Raw genomic sequence first — 19,856 nt, forward strand, 5'->3', positions numbered from 1 at the left:
GAACCAGTGACCTCCCAGACACAAACTTGCTTCATTAACCACTAGGCCACCACTGCGCAACAGTATAGATTATATAGGAACTCTTAATGACATCAATTACATGGTCATGTAACATCACTTGCCCTGGAAAAGGGTTAGGGTTAGGGTTAGGCTAACCCTCTGTTAGGGTTGAAGGTGAACATCTGAAGTCTAATTAAACATTAAACTTTACGGGAATAAAAAGATGCAGCTGTAATGACTTGATAGTTTCTAACTTATTCCCCTCACGATTTTAAATGGCTGACATGGCTTAAAATAAATATAGTCTATATGTAAATTAAAATCTCAGCTGTGTGAAATCAGGCTCTTCCAATCACATTGTTTCACAGTTATTATAGTGCAGACACACTGCAGAGAAACACAGTCAAAATCCTGTTATTTTGTTATTTGCATAAAAACCATCAAACACGCTTCGGTGAGGAAACAGAAAATCTGATATGTGATATTTTTATCACAAACAAACGGATCACATCCTTAAATAAAGCTAAACAAATGTGGAAGCATCTCCACAGTTAAGGGTTGCTTAGAGACACAAAGGACTGCATCGTGACAACCAAACACTAACAGTGTCCGAGCAGCCGTCAAAGATGCTACAAGCCACAAGTAGAGTACAATAAGACTGGTTGCCAAAAAAAGTAAAGATCTGGTAACGTATTACAGAAACATATTCACTTACAGATCCTATCAATCCTATCTTAACAGTTTAGTAACCTGATTAGGAAAACATCAGCTTGTCTATCATACAAGCTTCTTCTTTTAAGATAACCACTGAGCTAACAACTGTGAACTCACTGGGCAGAGCTACATGACACGTTCCTCTAGATCGATGAGGACCGGCGGGTTAAACCGGCTGGCCTACACAGAGTAACGTTATGCCGGGCAGAAACACAGCTGAAAACCTTTGGTGGAAACGGTTGAGACGGGCTTGGACATACGACAGCTGCATATTTGTACCAGTTGTGGGGAAGTGCAAGCAGTTCCAGGAAAGTGGCTGCATCTTTCCACGTAAATGCACGCAACATGGTGGCTGTATTACAAGTCCACAGATGTCCACAGACACTGAATGCACAGAGTATTTCCTAGCCTGGGACCAACAAGCAGCTAAGGGAGTCCTAGTTAGGGGACTTTGTTAGCTGCTTGTCCTTTATCAGTTATTGATTGGTTAACAAGGGTCGGGTATCAGACCAAATAAAAATCTAAATTAGCACGGTTTCAATGTGTGTTACAACAACGTTTTTTAGCTCAGGGAGATAAGAAAAGTAGCTTCAGTTGCTCTGTAACAGACATAAAAGTTGATCAGCGATTGGATTGAGTATTTAGGATTTCCGCCAAGATAAGATAGGATTCTTAGAATTAGGATTTGCTTCTGTAATAACAAATTGGTGAAAATCCTACTGTAGATTCTCCCTGCATCAACTTAAAACTTAAGACTTATAAAAGGACGTTACTGTAATACGCCCTGAGGTGCTTACAGTTTGGACTCCTTCCCCTAAATCTCACCGCCACTCACCGTCTATAAGGTCCTAATAACAAGCGTGGAGAATATGGAGCAAATCATCACTTCATACATGAATAAATGGTTTCATTTTCCACAATGTCACAGCAAGATCTGCCTCTACAGCAAAGACATCCTTGAAGTACCTCTCTACTAGTCTTACAGAGAAGTACAAGTGCTCTTCAGATGACACTGAAGGACTACAGAGAAAATACCTTCAGTAATGTTGCACCGCCGCTATTAACTGGGCTGAAATGGAATCCATCCATGCAGTGCAGCTGTCGTGTCTAGCTACTGCACTTAAGGTCATGTTTTTGATTCTCATATTTTTGTCACTTCCTGTTTGATTATGTTATTTAGGGTCTTACCTCTTTACTTCCGATCTTTCCTCACCCTCATGTGTTTAATAGTCTCCCCTGTCACAGTGTAAATAGGCTCACCCTTTGTCCTCTCACAGTCACCAGATCATCTTGTCCTTCGTGCCAGTGTTCCAGCCTGTTTCTTAGTGTTTCCCAGTGTTACTTTAGACCTTTTGCTATACCCCTGACTTTGAGCTGTGCCTTTTGATTTTGACACCTTTGCTTGTGAGTATTGTTTAAATAAACTTCTACAAAAGCCTTTTTTTAACAGCGAAGGCACGGGAGAACAGATGAAAAATAGCCTTTTGGCTAATTCTGGCTTTTTTAACCCATGGGAAATCATGTGTTTTATTAATTTGCACTGTCCCCTTTCATAAATAAACTAAACTCAAACTCAAACCCTTTTACTTTGGCTGTGAGTCATGCATTTGGAGTTGATTTCCTCAGTGTGTACAAACATCCTAACAGATTAGCTTCGTCAACACCTGACAACATCTGTCATTTGACCGTCAATGTAGGTTCTAGTGGTTCCTTGAAGATCCATCATAAGAAAGGAAGATCCTGTAAACCTGTAAACAACAAAAACAACACCACAGGTGGTTCCGACAAACAGTTTAATCAAAACCCACTATGAACAACAGCCAATGAAACGTCAGAACACAAAGTCATTTCAACACAGACACATACAATGAAAAGTAAGGACACCAAAAGGCATCCAATCAAAACATCTGGACACAAACTCTGTCTACTCACAGTTTACCATGGTGCTGACAGGTGAGGGGGCGGGGCTTACATCACATCAAAAATATGTTGTTTACAGCAACATCCTGATAACAAACATACAAACACACATTAGACAGGAAGGAGGTGAATCTGTTCAGATCAGCTGGTTTACAGACGACATGTGTGTGTGTGTGTGTGCACGCAGGGGGGTGGCTGGCTGAGCCAATCAATTCAATTCTCCTCTAAGGATCAGCATAGCAGCGAGTTATTTAAGGTTCCTTAGTAACAGTCTGCACAATGAAACAAAAGATGAGTTATGATTTATTTGGTCAAAGCTACAAGAAGTCTGTGAATGAAAATACTGGAGGAGAGAAGTCAACTACGACTCCCAAGGTGCATTTCATCATCTTCAGTGGTTTTCAACTGGTTGTAGTTTCTCCATTACTACACAAATATCTGTAAATACACTTCGTATCAGTATCCGTATCCGTTTTACTGGTTTAATAAATACATTTTTGTTTTTATTTCTTGTGTGCATTATCCTCCACTTGTTCAACAGGTTCTTCTGTTTGATTCTCAGCTAGTCAGGGAAGCACTGACTGTGTGAAAGGAGTGAAAGATAAAGTTTGATTGATTGGTTGGATGATTGGTTGTTAGATGATAGATAGACTGGTTGGTTGATTGGTTGGATGACTAATTGGTTGGATGATTGGTTGGTTGATTGGTTGTTGGTTGATAGATAGATTGGTTGGATGATTGATTGGTTGATTTATTGATCGTTGGTTGATAGATAGATTAGTTGGTCCAGCCAGGCCAGAGGGGTAAACAGTCACACAGATGAACAGACATTTTCTTTTGTGCTTTAATTGTTTTTGAAGTCAAGTTTGAGCAGTTCAACTTGATGGCTCAGATGTCAAAGGTCCACATGACATCAGTCCAGAACACAGGAACCAGTCTCACGCTGCTGGTCCGGGAACTTCTCTATAACCACAAACAGTCAGAACCAGTCAGATCCACTGGTCCCGGTCCCGTCTCGGTATCCAGTTTATCCAAAAGAACCAGGAGAGTTTGAAACGTGTAATCAACGATCTGCTCAGCGTGGGAACAGAAGTTCAATCAAGGTCACCCAAGGTCTTGGAAGGTCCCTCAAGGTCCTGGAAAGTTCTGGGAGATTCTGGAAGGTTCTAGAAGGTTCTGAATGAGTTCTAAAAAGTTTTAAAAGCTTCTAGATGATTCTGTCGGGTTCTGAGACAGCGGTCTCATCTCATCTTCCTCAGCCTGGCTCGGTTCTCCTTGTCTCGTTTCTTTAAGGATGTGATGTAATGGTGAAAGACTACTTCCTGTTCCTTCTTCTTGTTCAGGGATTCGAACCGCCGGTCACCACGGTAACGAGCAGAGAACTCCTTAAAGGTCGACCTGCAGAGAAAAGAGAAGAGAAACATAATGATTAACGCGTTGACGTGGTGACGCCAGAGAGTAAGGGCGGAGCCAGTCAGAGTAAACATTAGGGGCGGAGCCAGTCAGTGTAAACATTAGGGGCGGAGCCAGTCAGAGTAAATATTAGGGGCGGAGCCAATCAGTGTAATCTGATTAAGGGCCATCCCAGAAATGAAACTTAGATTAAGTGGTGAATAATGAACGCGTGAAGTGGTGAATAATGAACGAGTGTTACCTGCTGGTGATCTTGGCTTCTTCCAGCAGCTGTTTGAACCCTTCTCGGGCTTTCTGGAGTTTACTCTTCTTCTCTTTGTACTCGTCCTTCACCCTGCTCTTCACAAACTGATCAAATACCTGCACACACAGGAAACACTGATGTCACAGTGACATCACACAGGAAACAATGATGTCACAGTGACATCACAGATGCGAATGAATGTGATATGCTGACACCAACCTGTTTCCTCTGTTCGGAGGTCAGCAGCAGGTATCGAGGGTCGAACACCATCTTATGGAGCTCCTTCTCCCAGGTGGAAAATGCCGACACCTCCGTACACACACAGCAATATATTTACTCACTTTTATATATTTCAGTCTTTTATACTTTATTGTACTATGAACTGGAGATTTTTCAATACAATTTCTTCTTTCCCAATGCCAATTCTGATACCTGAACTTGCGTATTGGCCAATGGTAATGATCTGATACTGCCGTGATAAGAAATACATATATATTTTACTATGTTTTAACAGCTGTATACAACTATCTCTGTATGATATGATATGTATAACAGCTGTACACTACTATCTCTGCATGATATGTTGTCTAACAGCTGTATACTACTACCTCTGTATGATATATATAACAGCTGTATACTACTATCTCTGTATGATATGATGTTTAACAGTTGTATACTACTATCTCTGAAACATGAACAAATACAAACAACGAACGCCACAGGACTTTCTATAATTATCCAGTTTGACAGCGAGTCATAACGGAAAAAAGAACATGAATATAGTAAATAGTTAAAGTAGATTTTCTTCGGGGCTAAATTACGTGGTATTAGATCGGTGCATAAACTCCATTTCTCGCCGATACCCATACCAGCATTTTAGGCAGTACCGGAGGCTTTACTGATACTGGTATCAGTATCAGAACCTCTCTAATATAAATCCATGTGTTCAGTACTGTAACCATCACTAGATTCACTGGGCCATTGGTTTCTGTCCATCTCATTAATGCGGCTGCATCAGCATTTTCTTGGGGGGCTAACCTGACTCCGCCAGATGGATTGCTTCGCATTTGCTCGGCATATCCATCTGGGAACTTTCCGTTGGAGGACTTTTGGGAAGGGGCAGAAATACTGGTTAGCTGATTGGATGAACCGTCTATCACCTATGTTGGTGATAGACGGGCCAAATCAACCAATCAGATCCACGAAGCGTATGACAATACAACCACAAGCCCGCCCCTGCTGCTGCTGCAGGCAAAGCATAGCTCGTTAGCTCAGCAAGCAAGCAACATGTCAGTAAAGGAGATTTGCCGTTTGTGTAACGAGAATTTAGGAACAAAAGACACCATTTCAGGTTCCCGCTCTATATTCCAAAAGAAGGATCCAAGAGAAAAAAAGCATTAGCAAGCGGCTACCGCTGTCTGAAAATACTGGTTAGCTGATTGGATAAACCATCTGTCTATCACCACCAACCCACCTCAAAACCAACGCTGATTGGCCCGGTTGTTTGGCTAACGGCTCCAAATTTTCTCTATCTCAAGATGCCAGACTGATCTGGGAGTGGAAAACTGGAGCTCGCCAGATCAGGACGGGCTCACGAGGCTAGGGGAGGGCAGTCTTTCTAAAGAACTGTCTCACCCATCATCTTGTCTACAGTTCCCTAATCTTAAACTACAGCTGAAAAGGTTCAATTTCTTCTTTTCATCTCTCGTCACTTAGAAGATTGCTGAAGTCCAGTAAGTATTTTGTAAAGTATTTTTTAATTGAAAGGAGTATATGTCTGTGTTTGTGTGTATTACCCCTCTGTGTGTGCATTACCCCTCTCTCTGTGTGTGTGTGTATTACCCCTCTCTGTGTGTGTTTGTGTATTACCCCTCTGTGTGTGTTTGTGTGTATTACCCCTTTGTGTGTGTGTTTGTGTGTATTACCCCTTTGTGTGTGTGTTTATGTGTATTACCCCTCTGTGTGTGTGTGAGTTTGTGTGTATTACCCCTTTGTGTGTGTGTTTTTGTGTATTACCCCTCTGTGTGGGTGTGTTTTTGTGTATTACCCCTCTGTGTGTGTGTTTTTGTGTATTACCCCTCTGTGTGTGTGTGTTTATGTGAATTACCCCTCTGTGTGTGTGTGTGTTTATGTGTATTACCCCTCTGTGTGTGTGTGTTTATGTGAATTACCCCTCTGTGTGTGTGTGTGTTTATGTGTATTACCCCTCTGTGTGTGTGTGTTTTTGTGTATTACCCTCTGTGTGTGTGTGTGTGTTTATGTGTATTACCCCTCTGTGTGTGCGTGTTTTTGTGTATTACCCCTCTGTGTGTGTGTGTGTGTTTATGTGTATTACCCCTCTGTGTGTGTGTGTTTTTGTGTATTACCCCTCTGTGTGTGTGTGTGTGTTTATGTGTATTACCCCTCTGTGTGTGTGTGTTTTTGTGTATTACCCCTCTCTCGAGCATCATTTCCCTAAAATGATCGATACGAAGCTCCAGGGGGAGAAGTTTAACTTCTCCTGGACGGGGGACAAGAGACAAAGGCTCCTCTGTTCTAAAGACAGACAGACAGGGAAAGAGAGACAGACAAACAGACAGACAGGGAAAGAGAGAGACAGAAAGACAGACAGAGAGAAAAAGGCAGACAGACAGACGGACAGACAGGGAAAGAGAGAGAAAGAGGGAGACAGACAGACAGACAGAGAGGGAAAGAGAGAGACAGATAGACAGACAGGCAGACAAACAGACATACAAACAGACAGGGAAAGAGAGAGACAGACAGACACACAGACAGTCAGACAGGTAGACAAACAGACAGAGAGACAGGTAAAGAGAGAGACAGATAGACAGACAGACAGACAGAGAGACAGGGAAAGAGAGAGACATACAGACAGACAGGGAAAGAGAGAGACAGATAGACAGACGGACAGACACACAGGCAAACAGACAGACAGGCAGGCAGGCAGACGGACAGACAGACAATCAGACAGGAGAGGTTATTTTTTTGAGAATCCTTCACACTGAAACAAGACCTTTGACCTTGTCTCTGTTCTGCACTCTGATTGGCTTGCTCAGACTCACCTGTTCCTTTTGGAGATGTGTTCATCATCTTCGTCTTCGTCGTTACCATGGAGATCAGGTAATTGACAGCTGGGAAGGATGTCTGTCAGAAACAGAGTTCATCAGTTTGTTCTGTTTTCTAATTACTGAAATTTAAAAAAATATATTTTATAGACCGAATCACAACAATCACTACGACCTTTACTGCTACGATCTTTACTGCTACGATGTTTACGGTTACGATCTTTACTGCTATGATCTTTACTGCTACGATCTTTAGTGCTACGATGTTCACGGTTACGATCTTTACTGCTACGATCTTTACTGCTACGAACGTTACTGCTACGATCTGGAAACTGTTTTTTGGACATTTACGATCTTTACTGTTACGATCTTTATTGCTACGATATTTTCTGCTACGATCTTTACTGCTATAGTCTTTACTGCTACGATCTTTACTGCTACAATCTTTACTGCTACGATCTTTATTGCCACGATCTTTACTTCTACGATTTTTACTGCTAGTGTCATAAACAATAATCTCACATTTAACATGAACTCCTCTCTACTGTCTGCATGTTCATATGTGACAAGCTGCATGAATTACTTAATAACTATTTGTAAATATTATTCTGTATTATATGGGGAAGTTATTATTATTATTATTATTATTATTATTATTATTCCGTATTATATGGGGAAGCTATTATTGTTATTGTTATTGTTATTATTATTATTATTATTACTATTCTGTATTAGATCAGGAAGTTGTTATTATTATTCTGTATTAGATGGGGAAGTTATTATTATTCTTTATTAGATGGGGAAGTTATTATTATTCTGTATTAGATGGGGAAGTTATTATTATTCTTTATTAGATGGGGAAGTTATTATTATTCTGTATTAGATGGGGAAGTTATTATTATTCTTTATTAGATGGGGAAGTTATTATTATTCTGTATTATATGGGGAAGTTGTTATTATTATTCTGTATTATATGAGGAAGTTATTATTATTCTGTATTATATGGGGAAGTTGTTATTATTATTCTGTTTTATATGAGGAAGTTATTTTTATTCTGTATTATTTGAGGACGTTGTTATTATTATTATTCTGTTTTATATGGGGAAGTTATTATCAGTCAATCTCTCTGATTGGGTCAATAATTTAACAGTTTGATTGACAGACATTTAGACGTTTTCTTCTTTCTCTTGTGGGGCGGGTCCATGATGATGCGGCTGATGTCTCGACCAATAAGCTCCCCCGGTCTCTCCCAGACAGAAAGGTGCATTGTGGGATTGAAGAAGAAGACCCGGTCATCTCCGGTCCACACAACACACCTGAAAACAAACACACACACTCACAACACACACACACACACACACACACACACACACACACACACACACACACACACACACACACACACACACACACACACATATAAATGGACATGGCATTTAGAATCTTAAAGAGCATGTGTGAGTGTTGGATCCTCCTAATTCCTCTGAACACAGAGAAAGTTTCTGTTCATGTAGTCATGGCAACAGGCTTCCTGCTGAACATTAAAGTCACAGGAGAACCAGAAACGTTCAGAGGGGAAACATCAATAACCATCAACAACAACACACTGTACTGTGTGTGTGTGTGTGTGTGTGTTTTAGTGTGTTTTAGTGTGTTGGAGCAGCAGTTACCATGGCGACCCCGGCACAGGTGTGGAGGCAACAGGACGTCTGTCTTTCCTTCCTCCTTCACTTCCTTCATCCTCTCCTCCTCTGTCTACAGAAATACACTGCAATACACACACACACACACACACACACACACACACACAAAAACACAGAAACACACACACACACACACAATACCTATTATCCCTCATTAATCATCTCACGACCCTCAGACTTACCTGCTGACCCTCTGAGGGCCCCGAGCCTCAGTTTGGGACCCCCTGTGTGTATAAAATATATATATATATATATATATATATATATATATATATATATCCAAAGGCCAAGGGAACTTTATCAGGATGCATAGTATCCTGGATCCATGAAATAACTGGCCTTTAAAAATAAAAATCTGCCTGCCTCTCTGGGAATTTAACATAGGGGTGGACTGACTGTTGTTGCCAGTGGTTTAGACATTAATGGCTGTATGTTGAGTTATTTTGAGGGGACAGCACATTTACACTGTTATACAAGCTGTACACTTAATACTTTACATTGTAGCAAAGTGTAATTTCTTCAGTGTTGTCCCATTAAAAGATATAATGAAATATTTACTAAAATGTGAGGGGTTTACTCACTTTTGTGAGATAATGTGTAGATATGTATATATATATATATATATATATATATATATATATATATATATATATATATATATATATATATACATGTGTTAACTATGGTTAAAAGTATTCCCACCTCCAGCAGCTGCAACAGGAACATGATTGGAGATTTATTTTACCTGTTTGTTGTCTTCTATTGTTCTTTCTGTTCTCAGCAGAAACCCTCCTCTGTATGAAACTTTACATCCACTCATCCGTCGCTTCTCTGATGGACACACACAATAAAACTTTATTTAAACTGGTCATATACTGGATGTACAGTGGATATAATAATGATAATAATAATAATAATAATAATAATAATAATAATAATAATAATAATAATAATAATAATAATAATAATAATAATACATTTTATTTATGGGCGCCTTCCATAGCACTCAAGGTCACCTTACAGTTAAAACAAGCACAAATACAGTGAAAAAGGCATCATGTGGGGTAGGCCTTTCGTTTTGAGGGAGGTTTTAAAGGTGGGTAGAGACTCTATGGTACGGATGGATAGCGGGAGGGCATTCCAAAGGTGAGGAGCAGAATGGCTGAAGGCTCTAAACTACATTGTGGACAGGCTGGCAGAGTGTGGAAAGCAGTGAGGAAGAGGAGGATTGGAGAGTTCGGGATGGAGTGTAGGGCTGAAGGAGTTCAGAGAGCTATGGAGGAACGAGATTATGGAGGGCTTGAACGTGAGAAGAAGAATCTTAAAGTCAATACGGTATTGGACAGGGAGCCAGTGCAGTTGTTTAAGGAACGTGTTCAGTTGTTGGGGTTCTGGTGATAATACGGGCAGCTGAGTTTTGGACCAATTGGAGTTCATGGATGGACTTGCTGGGTAAACCAAAGAGGAGGGAGTTACAATAATCAATACAGGAAGTGACAAGAGCATGGATGAGTGTAGCAGTATTATTGGGTGTATGGACGAAGATGGTGTATGGTGCTTAAGTGAAAGTAAGCAGACCGGCAGAGATTATTGACATGTTTTTCAAAAGAAAGTGTGCTATCGAGGATGATACCGAGGCTCTTGACATGAGTGGAAGAGGGGACTTTGGAATTGTTGATGGAGAGTGAGAAATTGGGACATCTTGCTACGGTGGAGTTGGAGCCAACAAGGAGAATTTCTGTTTTGCTACTGTTTAATTTGAGGAAGTTATGAGTGAATCAGGTTTTAACTTTGTCTAAACAGTCAGACAGGGAAGACGGAAGGAGCATGGAAGGGGGTTTGGTGGACAAGTAGAGCTGGGTGTCATCCGCGTAGCAGTGAAATTGAATATTGTATTTCCTGAAAATAAAACCTAGAGGAAGTAAGTAAATTATAAAAAAGGAGGGGGCCCAGGACCGAGCCCTGGGGAACACCACTGGTAATTGGGGAGGGTTATGATTGAACATGTTTAAGTTGTACAAACTGAGTGCGGCCAGAGAGGTAAGATGTGAACGACTTGAGTGATGTATTGATGACACCAATGGAGGCTAGACGGTTCATGAGGATATTGTGAGAAATTGTATCAAAGGCAGCAGTCAAATCAAGGAGGATGAGTATAGTGAGAAATCCTGAGTCAGTGGCCATCAGTAGGTCATTGGTGACCATGACTAGTGCTGTTTCTATGCTATGAAGAGGGCGAAAACCAGATTGAAGCTGTTCATAGAGGTTATTGTTAATGAGATGATTATGGACCTGTGCAGCAACAGTTTTCTCTAGGATTTTTTAAATAAATGGCAGGTTGGAGATCGGTCTATAATTATTTAGGTCGTTGGGATTTGCACCAGGTTTCTTAAGTACAGGGGTGATAGCAGCAGTTTTGATAGAGGAGGCAAGATGAGCAGAAATCAGAGAGGAGTGGATGTCAGTTATGAAGGAAGAGAGGGAGGGTAGACAGGTTTTACCTTGGTGGGTGGGCAGGGTTTCAATCTGGCAGGTAGATAATTTTGATTGTTGGACAATATCAGATATTTCATAGACCATTTGGAGTTGGAAACTAGATAATAAAGAAGTAAGTAGATAATATACAGCCTAAATGAAGAACTTAGAATATTAAACCAATCAATAAATCTGGAAGAGAAAGCCGTTCCAACATAGACACCAGCCAAGTTTAATCTGCAACAGTTTGATAGAAAAGAGTTAAAGGGACTTTCAGACTTTCCACTTAGGTCCGGCTGAACCTTGGCAGTTTTATCCACAACAACTCCCAGGTGCGAAACCTCCTCTGTACTACGGAATCTCGTCTACAATCTGATCAGTTAGAAGTATTGGTAGAGGCGGCTCCTTTATCTGATGACGACAGGATGTAGTTAGGTCACGTAGAGTTCTTTAGTGCTCTTGCATAACTACAGTGTGAAACCAAAACTAACCGGATCAAATGTTAAAATGAAACAAAAACAAGAACCTTAGTTTGGACTGTCAGGTGTGAAAAGGCCCAAAGAGAATGCCACTCTGTGACTGTTTGGAGTTATCGATCTGTGTACAGTGCTCCACCGTCTGTTTCTTTATTTATCTTCCTATTGATCAGTGCGATGGCAACTCCTTCACTCATTTTCCATTTCCTTTGTTGCCTTTTGGAGGAAGATTGTGGAGGTCTTTACGTTTTTTTTCAAATAATGCAGGTTACGTCAAAAATAAAATAAATTCTCTGTGGTTGACTTTTTTACAGAAACTTAAACTAAGGTTTTCTAATACTGACCCAAACAAAAGAACACATGTCGCTTCGTTACACCTGAGAGGTTACATCTTCTACTTTTAGTTATTTCTCCAAATTTAAAGTCAAAACTCGATATTTTTTTAATCTCATTATAGAAAACTAAATTAAATAAGAATCATCTTGTTTCTATGAATTCATGAATGAAATCAATTTATTATTACTCCAACAATCAGAGACCAAAACAAGTTCTGTCCACCTCAGTTTCCTGATCTGAAACTCAGTAACATGAACAGGAAGTGCTGCTTCTTCTCTCCATGAAACACTAAAACACAAACATAAAACATAGATCATTCTTCCCCCGACAGCAGCCGTTAGCAGGCCTGTTAGCTCAGCTGCTAATAACAGGAACTTATCAGAGTTAAATGACAGTTTGCTACAACCACTCAGATTAGACCACTGACTGCAGATGGTTTCTCTTCCAGCAGAGTTAGAGGAAACTGGAGAAACACAGCTAATGTTAGACTCTCTGTCCCCTGCAGGGCCTCATAATGTTAGACTCTGTCCCCTGCAGGCAGGGGCGTTGGACTGGGGAGAATAAGGGGACTGAGTACCCAGGGCCCTCATGTGAGGAGGGCCCAAAAAGATGCTAGAATGAATAGCTGTGGATGCAGTGAGGGGCCCATAGAAAATGCCTTTCTACAGGGCCCAGAATTTTGAGCTACGCCCCTGCCTGCAGGGCCTCATAATGTTAGACTATGTCTATGGGCCTCATCTGTTAGTTTGCTGTTGGTCAGTGGTTTCAATTCAAAGTGTAGGACCGATCTCAGAATAGTTTACAAGTCTGATCACAGAGTCCACTGAAAAGAACTGATGGCAGTGTTTTCTGTTGTATGGGTTAGACATACTGCCACCTCTCAGAAAGGACATTAGATTTCCATCTGATAAGAATATGATTTACAACCCAGCCGGACAGAAACAGCATGTGCACCAGAGATGATGGGTTTCCAGGTTAAAGGAGCAACTTTTAAACTTGTTCCCTTCTTATTCTTTGGAAAGGTTGACACGCTAAAATATGAATCAGAGTCACTGATTTTTTTCGTTTGTCACATTTACTTCCCTGTTCATACAGACTTTAAGGTGTCATGTTTTTCTTCTTTTCCACAACAAATAATGAAAAGTTGGGTCAATATGAGAGCAGAAAAGAAAGATAACAGATAGCGATAAAATGTGACAGGGAATAAGAGAGTTCCCACGGCTAACTTTGATCCAAGGAGAAAGGATGAAACGTTGTGACAGCAGACACATGGTCATGTGACCGTAATGTCAGAAACTATCTGTGGCAGAAACAGGAAGTCACAGCCAACGGTTGAACTCAGACTAACATAACGCTGAGTCAACATGACATTAAACACAGACTGACAACTCAGTGGCTGTGTCTCACTTCTGTTCGTCAGCAAACTGCAGATATCATAAAGTGGTAGAAACAATAGTAATATATATCATACATATAATCATAAACATGTCTGAATCAGAAACTGATGCAGCTATATCCTGACATAGTGCTGACAATTTGTACTTATCCATAGAAGAATCTTTCATTTCAGTGACAAGAGTTTGCAGGTGTTGCTGATGATCTGTAAAAAGGTTGATTGACATTTTAGGGCTGAAAGGGAAGAAAGAGACGTGTGTGAAGAAACACAGCTGTAGTCTTCAACCGACACTGACTAGTGACCTCAGTGGGCGACATTAATAAGACTTCAGACTGAGAAACTAAAGGCTTTATACTTTAAAAACATCCACAAGACCTGGAAACACTAGGAAACACCTGGAAACACCTGGAGACTCCTGGAGACTCCTATATTAGAGGATAGATGAAGAAGAGATGGACGGATACATGAAGAGACGGACAGATCGATGAAGAAGAGATGGACAGATAGATGAAGAGATGGACAGATAGATGAAGAAGAGAGGGACAGATAGATGAAGAGATGGACAGATAGATGATGAAGAGATGGACAGATAGATGAAGAAGAGATGGACATATAGATGAAGAAGAGAGGGACAGACAGATGATGAAGAGGCAGACGGATAGACGGACATGTCTTACTGTGTCTGTAATTTGTCAGCAGAGTGAATCTGGAAGAAAATCGTGAAGAGAAGAAGGAGGGATGGACTTCCTTCATCACCTGAAGAAAAAGAGGAAACAGTTTTAAACAGACAGACAGACAGAGAGAGACAGAGAGACAGAGAGAGAGCGACAGACAGACAGACAGAGAGACAGACAGATAGAGAGATAGACAGAGAGAGAGACAGAGACAGACAGACAGACATCAGCCCACCTCAACATCATCACTACTGAGCCAATCAAAGATCAGCAAAGCTCAATCATCACTGCTTCTGGTTTTGGTTTCGCCTTGAAAGGTCAGCGGCAACAAGGTGAAAAATGAAATGATTTGAACTTTAACCTCAGTATAGCTCTTCCTCCGAGTGTCTCCACCCTAACCCTATCCTCACAGGAAAACTATTCCACAGGCGGCAAGCAGAGCGCTTTATCTGCATATCATAGGCGGCTTTTGCTTATATTATATATATATATATATATATATATATATATATATATATATATATATATATATATATATATATATATATATATATATATGTATATTATATGTTTTCAAAACAAATGTTACAATTGATGTATGATACTGACCTCTTCTTTGTGGTTGGTCACTTCATGAATGTAACATACTGTAATAAACCTGTGTAACATACTGTGATATACCTGTATAACATACTGTAATATACCTGTATAACATACTGTAAGTTACCTGTGTAACATACTGCAACATACTGTAATATACCTGTGTAACATACTGCAACATACTGTAATATACCTGTGTAATGTACTGTAACTTACCTGTGTAACATACTGCAACATACTGTAATATACCTGTGTAACATACTGCAACATACTGTAATATACCTGTGTAATGTACTGTAACATACTGTAACGTACCTGTGTGGGCGGAGACAGACTTCTCTCCAGGCAGATGACCGGCCGTGACCACGCCCCTCTATGCCAGTGATTGGTCAGAACTATAGGCCACGCCTCGTTATCCCGCTGAATGTGAAACTCCGCCCACTTCCAGTAAGCTCCACCTACAGGATTACATCATCATTTTAGTAGTCTCGCATGTCCAGATTCTCCTCCACAGAGCTGTGAAGGAAGGTCTGTCTAGTCCACACGGCATATCTGGATGGGAGAAAAACATGCTCTGGTTTATTGACATTTCTTTGACCCTCAGGGTGAAATAATATAACTGTCCAAAACTCTTAACCCTCTACAACCTGAGGTATTTTTTTACAACTCATGGTCTATCTGGTTTAATTTTGTATAAAAGTTTGTAAAACATCAACCTTGTTGTCCACAGTCAATCTATGAACATACTTATTTTGATGAAACTGGGCTATTTGAAAATTTGTACTGCAGTGAGGTCAAAAAAGGTTGTAGGAGCATAAAGACACTATTAAATAAAATGGAAATTGAATCTCACAGATATGCATTGATATCACCCATAGAGAAATAATAGCTAAGCCAATCTCATGACTAAAACACTTCTCATATAAGAGTCATCCAGTGCAAAAATAAACATAATGAACATTATAACTCATATAAAGGACAAACTATTTACATTTCTTCAAAAAAAGGCCCAAACGTATGGATAGAAGACCTCCAAAGACTTCGCCATGACGGCCAGAGTGTTAGCCTTTAGCTGGAAAAGATGGTAAGTCTCTAACTCTTATGGCTGTAAAATGATTAATATATGAATTGGAGATGCTGTTTTTTGATGTTTTTTGTCATATACGACAAAGCTCGGGCGGATAGGGATAAAACCAATCACAATCATCGTGGGCGGTGCTAAGCCCCGGACGGAGCCACGGTGCCTCTGCTAAATCGTCTCAGGAAGGAACTTGTTTTAGTGGAACATGTGTACGTTCAAAAGTAGTTTTAGTCGTGCAACAGAAACCTCAGATTGGACAGATAGTCTAGCTAGCTGTCTGGATTTACCCTGCAGAGGTCTGAGGAGCAGACAGACAGACAGACAGATAGTCTAGCTAGCTGTCTGGATTTACCCTGCAGAGATCTGAGGAGCAGTCAGACAGACAGACAGATAGTCTAGCTAGCTGTCTGGATTTACCCTGCAGAGATCTGAGGAGCAGACAGACAGACAGATAGTCTAGCTAGCTGTCTGGATTTACCCTGCAGAGATCTGAGGAGCAGTCAGACAGACAGACAGATAGTCTAGCTAGCTGTCTGGATTTACCCTGCAGAGGTCTGAGGAGCAGACAGACAGACAGACAGAAACCCAACACAGAGACAGAGGAAGGGGATGGACATCCGGTAGAATTTCCAGCGGCAGCGGAGCAATCCCGGAAATAAAACGTTGTTGATATAAACTACAATTTTAATTATTTTTTCTTCCTATGACATACCTGCCAATATTTGGTTTTCAAAATCCGGGAGATTTGTACGGGAGCATGGCGGCACAACAGGAGGGGTGGGGTGTGTGTGTGTGTGTGTGTGGGGGGTAGTGTTAAGTGTAGGCTTACTGTAAGTCTGTGCTACCAACATTTCCATCTTGAGTTCAGCTTGCTTCACGTGTTCTGCCTCTCTCTGTTCTTTCATGATGAAGGATGAAATCGCCCGTGTGCCCTTTATGTGCTTTTTCTGCGCGATGGTGCCGCTGGGTTTTAATGTGCTGCTGGGTGATGTCATTTTGCCCGCCATGCGCTATGTTAAAATCAATGCGACACACCTTACAAAAAGTGTGGAGGTTGTGGATATGACTAGGTAAGATGCATGTAGATTGTTGTGCCCAACATGTTGAAATTTACATCTATATTTCGATTGCTTTGCGGGAATACCACCTTCACCTGCCATCTTTATCGGCTCGCTTTCGGGTCTGAACTTTCTGTGAAGCTTGTGCAGAGATCAACTGCCCAACTGTATTATAGGTTGCCAGATTGAGGGTTGTAGGTTGCGAGGTTGAGGTGACAAACGGGTTGAACATTGCATATGGTGGATTGTGTGAATAGGATGCGTTTCATACAAGATCTGGCAACTGGTCAACATTAAACCAACATATTGGTTCCACAAATGAGTTAATTAATTGCAAATTACGGGAGTTTCCCAGGAGAAATAACAAACCGAGAGGGATCCGGGAGATAGGGCTAAAAAACAGGAGAAACCCGGGAAAAACAGGAGTGTTGGCAGCTATGTCCTATGACTGAACTGCTTAACCTTTGCTCTCTTTTTCTACGAAAAAATAAAAGCTACTCCGGTCTTTGAGGCGGTTTTAAGCAGCATTTTACACTAACTTCTGTAGAAACTCCCCCCTGTGTCCTGCTGCGGGGGCCAGTCATGTAACAGAGATCAGACTTGTGGGGGTGTTTTGAGGCTGTGTGAGAGTCCCGTACAGGAAACAGGAAAAAACACTGCCTCTATCTCTGCCACAAGACAGATATAAACCACCAAACACAAGCTCTGAGCTGCCCAGGAACTGTGAAATATGAAGTCTACTTGTGCTACATTGGGGAGTTTAAGAACAGGCACTCCCATCAGCTCACCACCCTGTGGAGAATCACAGATCTCTGTTTCTGGTCTGAACCCTAAAATAAAGGACATCTGGAGCAGAATGTGCCTTGACATTATATCATTAACATTATGTATATCTATAAACACAGAGCAGCAGGCTGCAGGTGATTGACAGGTGTGTTGGCGCTGAGTCGATTAAACGGCATAATGGGGAAAGAAGAAGACGCCTTTCATCCTCTCTCTTTTTTATATCTCTCACTCGTTTTCAGTCAGGGCATGAAAAGACGATTCATCTGCATCAGAATGGGAGTGTGTGTGTGTGTGTCTGTCTGTGTAGGTAGCTCAAATTCGTTTGAAGTGTCTCAATCTAATTTTTTTACTTCCTCTCTTCATCCGTCCTTTATAATCCTTTTATTTCTTTATTTCTCTACCTTTTCTCTATTATCCCCCCCCTTCCCATGTGGTTTCCATTAACTTCCGTTTCGGTATAAAATGTGAGAGACTGAAAGACCAATCACAGCTAGAAGCAGGTCTGGGGTTGCCATGGAAACACAGTCAGCACCAACCATTAACCATGGCGATGAAACACTTAAAACTTTAATAAAGCTCACACACAGGAGGGCGGGGCTAAGGATGATCACATCGTCACGCAGCCAATCAGAAAGCTAAAAAATATATTTACTGAAAACTGTCAAACACGAAGACGAACAAACATTAAAACAATGTGACTGTTACGGAAAACCTCCCGTCTCCATGGAGACACAGAGTTGAAGTACTCCTGGGGAGGTTATGAGGTCATGTTGGACCTCACCTGACCTGACACCTGGATACCTGTCTAACCCTAACCCACCTGACCTGACACCTGGATACCTGCTATTCCCTGTTACACCTGTTATGCTCTACAGTGCCCTGCTATGCCATGAACTACTACAACTACTATTTCTAGTCACTGATCCATTATCTTTATTGTGACTATTATTGCCACTGTTCATCACACCCCCAACCGGCACCGTCAGACACCTCCTACCAAGAGCCTGGGTCTGTCCCGTCAGACACCTCCTACCAAGAGCCTGGGTCTGTCCCGTCAGACACCTCCTACCAAGAGCCTGGGTCTGTCCCATCAGACACCTCCTACCAAGAGTCTGGGTCTGTCCCGTCAGACACCTCCTACCAAGAGCCTGGGTCTGTCCCATCAGACACCTCCTACCAAGAGCCTGGGTCTGTCCCATCAGACACCTCCTACCAAGAGTCTGGGTCTGTCCCGTCAGACACCTCCTACCAAGAGCCTGGGTCTGTCCCGTCAGACACCTCCTACCAAGAGCCTGGGTCTGTCCCGTCAGACACCTACTACCAAGAGCCTGGGTCTGTCCCATCAGACACCTCCTACCAAGAGCCTGGGTCTGTCCCATCAGACACCTCCTACCAAGAGCCTGGGTCTGTCCCATCAGACACCTCCTACCAAGAGCCTGGGTCTGTCCCGTCAGACACCTCCTACCAAGAGCCTGGGTCTGTCCCAGGTTTCTTCCTGAGAGGGAGTTTTTCCTTGCCACTGTCACACTGAATGCTTGCTCTTGGGGGAATTACTGGAATTGTTGGGTCCTACTCTATCTGTAAAGTGTCCTGATATAACTGTTGTTATGAATTGATACTATGAATAAATTGAATTGAATTGAATCGTCCTGGCAACGACAGATGTGGAGAAGTCATTTTATTGCTCGTAGATTTCACACCAGCAACACCACGGCGACCGTAACCCTAGCTTTAATCCCTTATCAATGTGTGAGGACCGCCAGTTTGGCCCCCACAGCGCTGGTTAACAATTAGGTCCTTACAATGTGATGGACACACACAGAAACACAGAAACACACACACAGAAACACAGAAACACACACACACAAACACACACACACACAAACACAAACACACACACAAAAACACACAAACA

The 19,856-nt window shown here is 41.5% G+C and overlaps 1 protein-coding gene across 1 annotated transcript in view; it reads right to left on the minus strand.

Moving 5' to 3' along the window:
• Positions 1-2,632: 2,632 nt before the first annotated feature.
• Positions 2,633-19,856, minus strand: part of tcerg1l (transcription elongation regulator 1 like) — a 43,766-nt gene continuing 26,542 nt past the window's right edge. Inside the window, exons 8-17 of the mRNA XM_028568473.1 lie at positions 15,332-15,474; positions 14,420-14,498; positions 9,805-9,890; positions 9,027-9,124; positions 8,521-8,672; positions 7,354-7,435; positions 6,724-6,826; positions 4,511-4,600; positions 4,289-4,407; positions 2,633-4,032 (exon numbers count right to left, since the gene is read on the minus strand). Of these exons, the coding sequence (XP_028424274.1) occupies positions 3,876-4,032; positions 4,289-4,407; positions 4,511-4,600; positions 6,724-6,826; positions 7,354-7,435; positions 8,521-8,672; positions 9,027-9,124; positions 9,805-9,890; positions 14,420-14,498; positions 15,332-15,474 (1,109 nt within the window). The 3' untranslated portion in view covers positions 2,633-3,875. The remainder of the gene's footprint in view (positions 4,033-4,288; positions 4,408-4,510; positions 4,601-6,723; positions 6,827-7,353; positions 7,436-8,520; positions 8,673-9,026; positions 9,125-9,804; positions 9,891-14,419; positions 14,499-15,331; positions 15,475-19,856) is intronic.

The sequence above is a fragment of the Perca flavescens genome, chromosome 21 (genome assembly GCF_004354835.1).
Source record: "Perca flavescens isolate YP-PL-M2 chromosome 21, PFLA_1.0, whole genome shotgun sequence".
Lineage (NCBI taxonomy): Eukaryota > Metazoa > Chordata > Actinopteri > Perciformes > Percidae > Perca > Perca flavescens.